The 12,799-nt window shown below is 35.0% G+C and overlaps 1 protein-coding gene across 1 annotated transcript in view; it reads left to right on the top strand.

The window, feature by feature from the left end:
* Positions 1-12,799, top strand: part of LOC150080674 (uncharacterized) — a 354,324-nt gene that overhangs the window by 120,178 nt on the left and 221,347 nt on the right. Inside the window, exon 7 of the mRNA XM_090381399.1 lies at positions 11,905-12,086. Coding sequence (XP_090237525.1) covers positions 11,905-12,086 — 182 coding nt within the window. The remainder of the gene's footprint in view (positions 1-11,904; positions 12,087-12,799) is intronic.

Genomic DNA, 12,799 nt, shown 5'->3' with positions numbered 1-12,799 from the left:
GATGGAAACTTGTTTAGAAGACCTTTATGCCAAACACGATCAAAAGCCTTTGAGATGTCAAGAGCAACTACAGTAAACCCCCGCTATTCGCGGTATCTTTATTGCGGTCGCTGATTTAATATAAAATGAAACCTAAAAAAATGTGAATTTTAAAGCGCCGTGTACATTTTCCGTCTTAAAAAAACATGGGCGTGGCTAAAATTATGTTTCCTGATCAAAACAGCGCTCAGTGGGTGGGGGGAGAGGTGACAAAATCGAGAGTGTGGATGTTTCTCGCTAATCCTTGTTCAGTATGTGTTATGCGCTTGTCGTGGAAGGTTTCGTCGTTTGCTTATTAATTTATATGCTTATAAATTGAATAAATTTATCAATTTATAAATTGATATGCTTATAAAAGTGATAAATCTACCGTTTTGCAGTGTAAAACAGACTTCTTCGAGTGTTTTAACGGAAGAAAGTGACTTTATTGTGAACAAGTTCACAATAAAGTTCACTTTAAAGGAACCCGTACAAAAATATGGCTACGAATAACAAGGGAAATGTGAAAAGATCAAAGAAGGTGATGATATTAGCGAATAAAATTGAGTTATTAGACAAAATTTCTAATGGTGAAAGTGTCTCCTCAGTAGCAAAACATTATAAAATCAATGAGTCGACGGTACGATCAATCAAGAAATCGGAAGAAAAAATCCGTCGTAGTGTCCGTGAAAATGCGCTAATTGCTTCAAACATTTGCTCTATAACTCATGTTGTTAAATTAGAAAAAATGGAAAAGGCTTTAAATCTGTGGATAGAAGACCGAACTGAAAATAAAATTACGTTAAGTTCACTCATCATTCGTGAAAAGGCAAAACTCCTTTATCAATACTTTAGCGAAACTGGTGACAGCACTGGCGGGATAAGTGTTTTAACTACCAAAGGCGCTGGTTTGAAAGATTTGTTTGAAATTTCTAATAAATATTACATTTAATATTAAATTGTTTCTTATTTTCATTTCAATGCCATATGCTTGCATTTCACTATGTACTGTCTATGTACATAGTCATATTATGAAAGTACATATAATACATACATGGACAAAATTTTAGACTAGTTTTTCTCATATATTTCATACTTTGGAACGGAATCCCTTTATTACTATGGGAGCCATAACTCAGTATTCGCGGCATTTCTCAGGAACGTAACCCCCGCTATTCGCGGGGGTTTATTGTTCTTGTGTTTCACTGAACCTTTCCATTGAATTAGTCCATAAATGGGTAACATAAGCTAGAATATCAACAGTGGATCGACACTCACAGAATGCATACTGACAATCGTTGATCAGACGGAAGGTTTCTAGGTAGTTTAAGAGTTGGCGGTTAATTGATTTCTCCATTACTTTAGAAAGAGTAGAAGTAATTGCAATGGGACGATAATTGGATGGGAGGGATTTGTCACCCTTTTTAGGAACTGGCTGGATACGAGCAAATTTCCAAGCAGAAGGAAAAACACCTTTGGAATATGAAAGTGAAAAAAAGCGGCAAAGAATAGGAATAAGTTCAGGAGCACAGGTTTTGAGAACAAGTGGAGAAATACCATAAGGACCTGGAGCTTTCTTAGCATCAAGGTTCATCAAAATCCTTCTGATATCCTTTTGACAGAAGACCACAGGAGGCATTGAATGGAGCATGCTGGGAATGTTGGGAATGGTGAGAGGTGTTTTACCAAGATCATTAATACATGAGCTGGAAGAAAAATTGGATGCTAGCAGGTCAGCTTTATCCTTGGCTGAAGTGACAACAGAACCATCTGGTTTGGACAGAGGTGGGAGCAGAGATGGGGAAAAGTTGCTTTGGCAAGAGATCAGAATGCTCGGCTACCATTAGGGCAACAAGCAAGTTTTCTACTCATAGCCTGTTCAAACTCTAGTTTGGACTGATTAATAACTGCTTTATAATTGTTGCGAGCTTTGGTGTAGGCAGAAAATGAAACTGAAGAATTAGAAACAAGCCAATCACGATATGCAACATTCTTCTCTTGAACAGCCTTAACACATTTATTGGAAAACCAAGGTTTAGATAAAGGACGAGATTTTAAAGTGGAGTGTGGGATAAAGGATTCCATTCCTGCAAGAATAATTTCACTGACACGATCTGAGCAGAGTCAAAAAAGTTGTTGACATCAGAAGTTTTGAAACAGTAATCCGACCAAGGAAAAGAAGAAAAGAAGTCTCACAGGTCATCCCATTTTACATTCTTGTAATGCCAAACAACACGAGGTTGGGAATAGCCATGAGATAAATGTTCCATTGCAGAAGAGACAATCACCAAGTTGTTGATCTAAAGTGCCTAAAGGACCTCTCACTTCGACCATGTACTTAGAAGGGTTGTTTGTGAGAAAAAGATCAAGCGTATTGATTAGGATTGTCCGGTATTCTTGTAGGTAAATGAACAATGTTTGCTAGGTCATTAATAATTGCAAAAGCCTCAGCATCTCAACCTGCTGGGTCGGTGTGACTAGAAAACGGAAGCCAGCTGGAGTTGTGAACATTAAAATCACCAAGGAAAATTACTTCACTGTTAGGAAAGTTGGACTGGAGAAAGTCAAGTTGCAAAGAGAGGAAATCAAAGAGCTTCAAGTGATTAGTGGAGTTAGGAGAACGGTAGAGACAACAGATGAATTTGACACAATGAGGTAGAGAGATTTTAATCCAGAGAAGATCAAAGAGAGGAGATTTCAAATTGCCAAGTCTCTGACAATTGTTGTATGTATTGTTGCTGTATGATTCCTTTCACCTTTGAGGTGAAAGGAATCATACAGCGAATAATTTGGGCATCTGAGATGAGCAGTAGTTGAATCAACCGATAACTGAGATTCTGTCAGAAAAAGTGGAAATGGACATTGTTGAGATTAGAATTGAGACCACATATATTTGTGAAATGATTTAGGAAGTGCTTGGGAGGTTTAGATCTTTTCGCAGATAAGCTTGCTCTATTAGTTTGATAATTCATGGTGTATTCAATAGTAAGAAAAAGTGGGTAGGGCATGCTGAATGAAGTAATGAAATTTTTGGATATGTTGTACAGATGGTTAAGAATATGCCCAGATCCTTGACATAACGTGGCCTCGACAATGCTCCACACATACACACTACTTGGACTCCCTCCAGTCACTATCTGGCAGAGTAGAGGTAGCAAGATTATACACCAGCTGATCCGGAAGCCTCCTAGAGAGTTACCAATAGGTTCGGTCCGTTGTACTAACTAGCGGCCGGCATGCGAACACCGTTTTAGAGCTGTACCCTCGAAATGTAAGGAATATTGGATCTCGCCACGATGTTCATCAAGCTCTTGAGTGACCCTGTCAAAATAGCTAACCAGATTAGTTAAACATGATTTTTCCTTTACAAAACCATGCTTCAGAATTCCATTTCTATCTGAATGATCCTGGATTCCACTCTTGATCATTGTCACCATGAATTTCCCTACTACTGAAGTTTCCTTACTACCATATATGATAACACACCTGAAATGCCTGGTTCTTGTTTTTGTTCATGTTTTCTCAAATTTACTTTTATTGTAAAAGAATCATCAGTAATATAGTCTAATTTGGAAGAATTATATTTTCTCCAGTCTCCACCACAGGAAGGCTGGGGTTAGTTATTTTAATTCTACTCTGAACAGGGGAAATAACTATGTTATTCCTTATCAATTCTATAAAGATAGTTTCATGGAGGAGGGAACCAAAGATGCCACTTATCAAACCCAATGCCATGGGGTAGGGACTCCTATCTCTATTCAGTCATCCTGTTGATGAGAATTTGTATTATTATTCTTGAAATGTCAGTGTGTTAATTTTACTTGTATTGTGCTTATTTTTTTTAAAGAAAGTTACATGACATTACATAGTTCCTATGTGATATCATACAGATCTTAAAAAAAAAAAAAAAAAAAAAAAGTTAAAATGTGTAATGTCATGAAGAACTTGTATCAAAAGACTGAAACTTATTTAAATGAATTCCTAGAAACCAGTTATGTAAACAACAAAATTAGGTGAGGAGTAGAGGTGGGGACCTTTTGGATGTCATGATCTATCTAAAAATAAAATTCATTTGCGGGTAATCGATTATTAATTTTTGCATTACAGATTATTAATTATATTCTGTAATTGTAATGATTTATTTAATTTCGTGTTTTCAAGAAAATACTTGTGTAGGGTAGCACTGTGTATCCATTTATTTTCTATTAGTTCATATTTAACAATGAAACAAACTTGTAGCTTGAGAAATTACTATTCTAAGCTGGGGTTGGAGCATTAAAGCCATAACTTTATCAGAAATTCAAAATGCCATGGTTGAACCAAGAAGTTAAAGAAACAGAAGAAAAAAATATTAAGAAATTCTGGCAAATAAAACAGCTAAATCTCGGAAGAGAGGACAGTGAATTTAAGGAGCTATAAGCATCTATTGATTGGCAGATTTCAGAGGAAGGGGGAATATATTTGAATTATGGAATGCCTTTAAAGCAAAAAATCACAGAAGACACGAATGCATATAAATCATTAAGAAAGTATTGCACAAGGAGGATGCCAAAATGGATGGATGCACAGCCTGCCAGTCTAATAGAGCAGAAAAAAATAGTATGAGAAAGTTACAGATCGATCAAAAGTACTAAAGCCTACAATAACTACAAGTGGCAGTACCCTAAATAAGGTTAGGCAGGGGTTGTGTACGAAGAAAGCGCTGGCTAGAAGAGCAATGAATGGGGTCAAGGAATTTTTTATATATGTGAATACAAAGAAGAAAAAAATTAATCAGATAGGACTCTTGAGTACTGGGTATAGGAAAGTCTTAGATAACTCAGATGATGTGGATGAATTTAATAGCTTCTTTGCATTGGTGATGCATTGCACCGATGAAAGACCATGCTGAAGAGAGGCAGGGAAAGTGACGTTTGAGCCATATGAAATTAGTGGCTTTGAAATTGCTGATGACTGTTTATTAGAAAAACTTCAAGAATAAGGCAAGTAAGGCTCCTGGAGTTAATAACATTTACCCAGTAATTTTGAGGGAGACAGCCAGAGAGTGTATTGAACCAGTGAGGTTAATTATGAACATGTCATTGAACTTAGGAGAGATTCCTTTGGATTGGAGAAGTGCAAATGTATTACCAACTTCTTAGAACTGCCATAAAGGTGGTTATAAGAGCAAAGTTGGTAACTCAAGACTGGTTAGTTTGACTTCAGTGGTAGGGAAAATCTTAGAAGCTGTGATAAAGAGTGCAATCCAGGGACATTAAGAAAGAAATGGCATTCTGAATAACATGACTTTGTTAAGGGAAAATCAAGTTTAACTAAATTAGTAGGCTATTTTGATACAGTTATTCATGACCTGGATGTAAGGAAGAACAATTTCAACATAATTTGGATTAGCAATGCATTTGATTCAGTCCCTCATGAGAGGTTACTGTTTAAGCTGGACCACGTTGGGATTACTAGAAAGATTCTGAGTTGGGTTGTCGGGGAGGCTGTATGCAGAGGGTTGTGATTAATGGATATTCTTCAAATTGGTGCAGTGTTAGAAGTGGGATTCCCTAAGGAATCCCACTTCTAACACTGCACAAGAAAATACTTGTGTAGGGTAGCACTGTGTATCCATTTATTTTCTATTAGTTCATATTTAACAATGAAACAAACTTGTAGCTTGAAATATTACTATTCTAAGCTGAGGTTAGAGCATTAAAGCCATAACTTTATCAGAAATTCAAAATTCCATGGTTGAACCAAGAAGTTAAAGAAACAGAAGAAAAAAATATTTTCTTCTGTTTTCTTCTGTCGGCGAAGGGATAAAGGGCATGATGTTGAGGCTGACAGTTTGAGGCAATTCAAAGGTCAACTGGATAGTTATTTACCTCTCCCCAGTGCATCAAAAGCCTGTGGGCTTCCTGCACTCTATGGCTATACTAATACTAAATCCTTGTTGGAATATAATGAAAAGTACAAGAGGGCTAGGATATGTGCGAATGAGGCTGAAGAAAAATTTTGGGAAAAACATGGAAAATAAGTATCAGAATTATAGAAAAATGTGTTTGGGCACTTGGTCAAAAATCTCAGAACCAGTGGAAAACTGTAACTAACCTAATCATAAATGAAGGTGATGAAGTAAGTATTACTAGTAGCAAATTATGCAAGAAAGCAAGCTCATACAGCATCAGCAGCAAAAAAAAAAAAAAAAAAAAACCTTCCCATGTCAACTCTTTCTTTTCCAGTAGTATCTTTGGTTCTTCCTTGAAATTTTCAAACTACTCACTTCCACAACAACAACAAATGGGAGTTTGTTCCTAACTACCTACTGGCTGAAGGAAAACTTCTACATATCTGTTCTGGAACCACCTTTCTCTGATTTGAATTTGTGCTTCCTTGTGTGTAACCTGTGCAAAATGAAGAATGTCATCAGCATTGAGCTTGCTCATTCCATTTAAAACCTTAAACATCTCAATCAGATCATATCGTGGGTGCCTAGTCTCCAGATGCCCATGTCAGCTGGATGTATGTACTGCCTTAGATTTTATATGCTTCTTAACTAATACCACAACTTGCTTTTTCCTGTGCTATGTTTCCTTTCTGTACGTATTTCAATCTTTATATTCAAATTCTGCATCCTTATGTATGAGTGACACCACATCTTCAGTATCTCTACAATGTGTGCATTCAATGACTTAACCAGTACTTTAGATTTGTCAAATTTATTTAATGTTAAAACAGAAAGGAAGAATAGTTTCAAAATATGAATAAATATTCTGAGCTATCTTGATTTGTTAAACAAAGAAGCTTGAAGGTATTGTTGGAGAAGAAAGAATTTAAAACGGGAAAAATTTTGGATACTTTTTTTTTTTTATGAGATCCTTGAGCACAAGAGGTATTAGAACCTATAGTACTTAGTACTGTACATGGGTTGAAGGTTGAGAAGATGAAAGAAGATACTTGTTCTTCTTTGACTTGACATTGGACTTGAATTTCTGTAGATTGTAATTTTCAGGAAATACTTATGAAGGGAGATTTTTCCAGAAAACAGAACTTGAAGGAATAAATGAGGAAGAAGAAAAGTTGGTTTGAAGTTGGACAGTAAAAGAATGTTGACTAGTTGTGGCAGGCACGTGTTTGGACTGATTTGGAAGAGAGAGAGAGAGAGAGAGAGAGAGAGAGAGAGAGAGAGAGAGAGAGAGAGAGAGAGAGAGAGAGAGAGAGTGGGAATTGTAGAAGCCATTCAGAACAGTGCCTATGGAAGTATTAATAGAAAAGGCATACAGCAGAAACAGAAGATCTATGAGACAGAGAGTGGAGAGACTTTGTTAGAGATGAGTCATTAATTAACCTAACTGTCCTCTTTTGAATTCAATCTAGAAGCCTGAGAGAGGGTTTTCGGGGCACCGCCCCAGAACGATATTCCATGATAGGACAGATTTGTGATTTGTACAGTATGTACTTATAAGGGTTGTTTGTGAGAAAAAGATCGTGTGTTGGCTGTGTGGTTAGGATTGTCTAGTATTCTGGTAGGTAAATGGAACAGTCAGTGTGAGGTCGTTATTAATTGCAAAAGCCTCAGCATCTCAACCAGTTTTTATTTTTTATATGAAAAAGGGAAATAGAGCTGAATATACAAATTATAGAGGAATTGTAATCTTTTGTGTACTGGGTAAAATCTGTATTGTCATATTAGGTTATACGAGAGCAGCCCTATCCACTCTAGTGTATTTATGTCCATAAATTGCATGTGTTCTCTGGTGATATACCTGTTTTGCTAGCAAAATTATTGTATACTATTGACAGAACCTGATGAGCTGTTCTAGCAGCCGGTCTGCACTGCTCCAAGAACTTCATGTCAGGCTGCACAGTTACTCTGTCTCCTTTGTTCTTCACCACCTTAAGTGTAATACTACCCAAATGGTATGTTATTCTGGATTACAGCTAACCATATGAAGCATCTAGCATTTATCATGTTAAATTTCATTTGCCACCTATCAGCCCAATTAATTAGTAAAATCAGTAATCAACCTACTGAATTTTGTTCATCTGCAGACTTAAATATTAAGTTTGATATTCCTTCATTGGTATTGTTCTTAATATTGAAAATAGTAAGTGACCTAGAACTGAGGTCTGAGAGAAGCCTATTAATAACATTAATCCAAGAAGAACATTGCCCATTAATAATCACCCTCTGTCTTCTGCCACTCAGTGATCCTCCTTAGCCACAGCAGTGGATAAGAGGGATTTTACCTGAAGGGGGAACTTACCCGATCTCTGTGTTAGCATAGTGGTTTTGCTACTTATCATTTGTTTGGAGGGGCCTGGGTTTGAATTCCATTGGTGACGGGGAATTTCTTAATGTTTCTTCAATCAAGGCTATAATTAGCCAATATCAAGGCTATAATTAGCCAATATCATGAGGGAGTAGGGTTTCTCCCATGAGTTATTCTGGGTTTTTCAGCCTGCACATCATACAAGTTGGCTCACGAACATACATTTCTGCAGACATAATACACAATGTAGCAATGTGGTCTAAGTATCTGATGCTCCTAAAAATCCATAACAAGTAAGTTGCTTCCAAAGCCAACTTCAGTTAGTACAGCACTCTTTCATGAGAAACACTCAAAAGCTTTGCTGTCAAAGTTATTTTCTGCATCCAGTTCCTTTGTTGCTGTGCCACAGTTAGCTAATCAGATTGGTCAGACAAGATCTTACTTTAACAAATGTATTTTGCAATTGCCATATAACTGTATTCTTGTCAAGATGATTGTGTATTTCTTCTTGAACCACTGACTGCATGATTTTCTTTGTAACAGAAATCAAATTTACAGGTTTATAATTACTTAATTTGCCCATTGATCCACTTTACGAATAGGAGCAACATCTCCATTCTGTAAGGACCTCTAAATGGGCAGAACTCCAAGGATGCTTTCAGTAATAGCCAAAAGTTTGCTTACCTCTTTTGCTGCTGTTTTTAATATAATTTGGCAGATTCTATCATCCTCAGGTGCCTTATTTACTTTTACCTACAAAAATTTCTCTCCCACTTTCTTCTCAGTTTTCTCAAAATCATATTTGTCATTAACTTGAACAAAATTTGTTTTGCCGCAAGCAGTAAGACTGTTGCAATACTGCTCAGTTTAAATCTTGATTGCTGCAGAACATACAAAACCACAAGATAGTTCTCCAATTTTCTTATAATTGTAACAAGGACAAATAACAGCTGTTTTATAATTTTGATGGCTCTGACTTTGTATAGTTAATTTAAAAAATAAAGTAACCCTATATCACACAGTTTCATGTATTTTTATTATTTTATTGCATAAACACATATTGGGTATTGCAAAAGCAACTTTTTTAATATGCAATAAATTTATAAGAATACAAACAATTTGCAAAAACAGCATCATTGTTATAACATCTCATATTGTGAAATCCTACACAATGAGTTTCCTAATCATGCACTTACTAATAAATAATGCTTCCTCAGTAGAGAAGACTACCAGGGAAGAATTCAAACTTTTTTTTCTTTGTGAATTTACTGTGTATCAAAATGATGCTTTTGCAATAGTTAATTTCATGTTTGTAGATTTTCACAGTATGTAAGAATTCATAGCAGTTTATGACCTTTAAGGCCATAAACTGCTATGAATTTTATTGCATAAAATAATAACTAGATGAATTTAAAGTAAATAGCCTGTGAAAATAAAATCCAAATTTGATCACTATTATGAATGAGTGTTCTGCACTGTTACAGATGATGAAAGTAATATTTTTGAGCATCATTGCAGATGAGCATAACTCAAAGATAATGCAACAGCCTCCTGTATTTTTAAGAGTGCCCAACTTATTGTTTATATTCCACTGTAACAGGTATGTTTTTGTTTAGTTGTCTGAAGAAGTGTATGTTTGTGGGCTGATTTATATGTAACACATTCTGAAGAGTCTGGAATAAACCATGAAGAAAAATCCTATTCCCCTGCCTGAGATCAGAAAAGTACAACCTCTGTTGAAGAGGACTAGAAATTCCTTCAGTTGTTGAATGAAATTGAATCCAGAAATGAGTGGCAGATTGTAATGTTCTAACTAAGTTGCTGCAGGATGGGAGGCAGGGGGTTTCTGATTAACAGTTTTCTTTTTTCAGATTAAGCTGTTTTTAGAAAAGAGTTGTTTGCTTCTAATTTTCTTAAATGATATTGAAGGGATTGATGTCAAAATTTTCAAATGATATAAAGATGAATAATATTTAATGGCTAGTGCTAAGCAGTTCTGCTCCAGAATGACTCGGATAGGCTTTGGAAATGATGAGAAGAGTAGCAGGTATGTTTTGACGATGCAAAATGCAAAGTTTTACCCTTGGAAAGTAACAACCCCAGAATAGCTTGTACCCTAGAGGATTTGAATTAGAGAGAGAGAGAGATTTGGGGATTACAATCCTGGTAAACATGAATTTCTCCATACTGTCTTATTGATGATTTAACAAACATTTGCTTTTGGTTATAACCACATTTAAAAAAACAGTATTGGTGAGACATTCACTTGGAATACTGCATATGAAACAGACAGTGAACTTCTTAAAAGACAGGCAAGCTCAACAAGGTATCATAGAGAAGAATTTGATTGAGATCTGTAAGGTTCTGTGAGGGGATAGTAAAATGAATAAAGGCAGAATGTTTAAGGTTTTAAATGACACTACAGCTAGGGAACATAAATTGAAATTACAGGAAAAGAAGCTTACAATGAATTATAGGTTTTCTTTTAAGCAGTGAATGTTGTTAATTCTGGAATAAATCATTTTTATGAGTGATTGAGGCTGCATCATGAGGAAATTCAAAGGTCAGCTGATTTGGTATCTCCATGAGGTAAATTTTTTATTATTTTTATTAAAAAATTTTGGCTAGTGAAGCAGAAGCCTAGGGCTTTCTTGCATCATATGACTTTTACTAATACCAATTCATAATGGCTAATTTGTACTATCATAGTGATCCATATACATCCTCTGGGTGTAACAGATTTGTATGATGATGAATACCTGATAGTTTTAACATTGTTGATCCATTGCTTATTAATAACCCTCTGAAGTGCACAGTGATTTCAAGCTGTTTCAGAAGTATTGGTCTTTCATCAGACATTATGTGACTCTGATTGCCAGCAAAAACTGTTATAGTTCTTACTCTTGTAGCAGCTGCCATTATGGTGCTTTAGATTTTCAACATGTGGATAAGTGTTCTTCTTAATGTGAGCTTAAGAAGCCCAAATGTTGATGGCAGCCAAAAAATTACTATCAAGGCTTGGAAAGTGAATGCAAAATTTCATACAGTTTTCAAATTCTCCCCCCCCCCTTTTTTTTCTGTGCATTTTCTGTTCCAAGTTTCTGTATGCTTTCCCCTATTACCACAAATACTAGGGATAGACATACAATCTTATGTACTATGATAATTTTATGGATATTCTCTGATATCCTTTTCATACAGTCATATCTGTTACAACTTAGAAAGCATGATTTTAATAAGAGAAATTATCTTTTGCATTCACTTTTATCATACTGCCTTTCAGTCACTCCCACAAAAATATGCTCTTAAAATGTCTGTACCTGTTAGTGTTATCTCCTCCTCAAACTAAAATTAAAATTGCATTAATAATTTTCTTATTTCAAATTAAAATTTTCACCATTTGAAATTGTTGAAAATCATTTTCTTATTTTAATTCCATCAATTAGACCTGTTTCTTCAGTAATAATCTAAGTCTTCTTGTGCTAAACTTATGTTTCTCTTGTAAATAACTGACATTATAATATGGATGACAAATTGCATTTATAAATATTTGTAGGTTATTTCTTTCTTCTTAAAATATGGTTAGTATAACTTGGTTGCAGAAATAAATTGTTATAAATATTTCTAGTGGCTGTAGCTAGGATTCAAGAAATCATCAATCAGTATGTAAGAACTTGTGAAACACTGAAAGATCCTGATGTGGGAGTTATAAACTATCCTGTGGAAGTTTCTTTATCTCACCTTATATCATCAACTACAACTTTTACTACCACTACTGCTCCCACAATTACCATTCCTCCTCCTTCTGGGGTGAGTTCACATCTATTCTTGAACAGTACATTATTACTCAAAACTACAAATGCAATAACATGAAAAGTTATATAAATGTTGTAAATCTTTTAACTTTAATTGGTCACTCTTTTAATAACATAATTTGGAATGATGTAGTTTGTAGTAAAAATTTTAGGGTAAAAATCATTTCGTCACCAAAGATATTATCTTGGAGAGATGCAAAAAGTCTTAATATGTAATGTTATTCTGACTTTAAATTAGTTTTTACTTTATTGTCATTTTTAAAATAAATATTTTCTTCCACTCCATTAATTACAGAGATGAAAGTAAAGTCCCTTCACACTGTGGAGAAATTTTGCTAATGAAGCTGAACACCAGAATTGGCATTATGGACCCATGTTGAATTCTGTTGAACACTAACCAAACTGTATTTCAAAAATCCTTTAATGTCCCGAATCACTGTTTATATAATAATATATTTACTGTAAAATTTTGTATAAATAAAATATAGAGCTTATACATATTTAAAAATTTTAATATATTCTAAAATATCACGAAAAATTGCACACGTTTAGAAATTTATATATTAAACTAAAACATGGCAGCTGTGAGAGTGCAGTAGCACACACTCTTTGAGTGGAGTGTGATTTAAGCCTGTGATAAACAGTTGAACAGTTGTACTCATGATTTTTCGTAAACTACTCTGACTTGATGGTCATGCTGCAATATAA

Source organism: Mastigoproctus giganteus, chromosome 9 (genome assembly GCF_048544385.1).
Source record: "Mastigoproctus giganteus isolate SK-2022 chromosome 9, ASM4854438v1, whole genome shotgun sequence".
NCBI lineage: Eukaryota > Metazoa > Arthropoda > Arachnida > Uropygi > Thelyphonidae > Mastigoproctus > Mastigoproctus giganteus.
The sequence above is the reverse complement of the archived record's forward strand: the minus strand, read 5'-3'. Positions and strand labels throughout refer to the sequence as shown.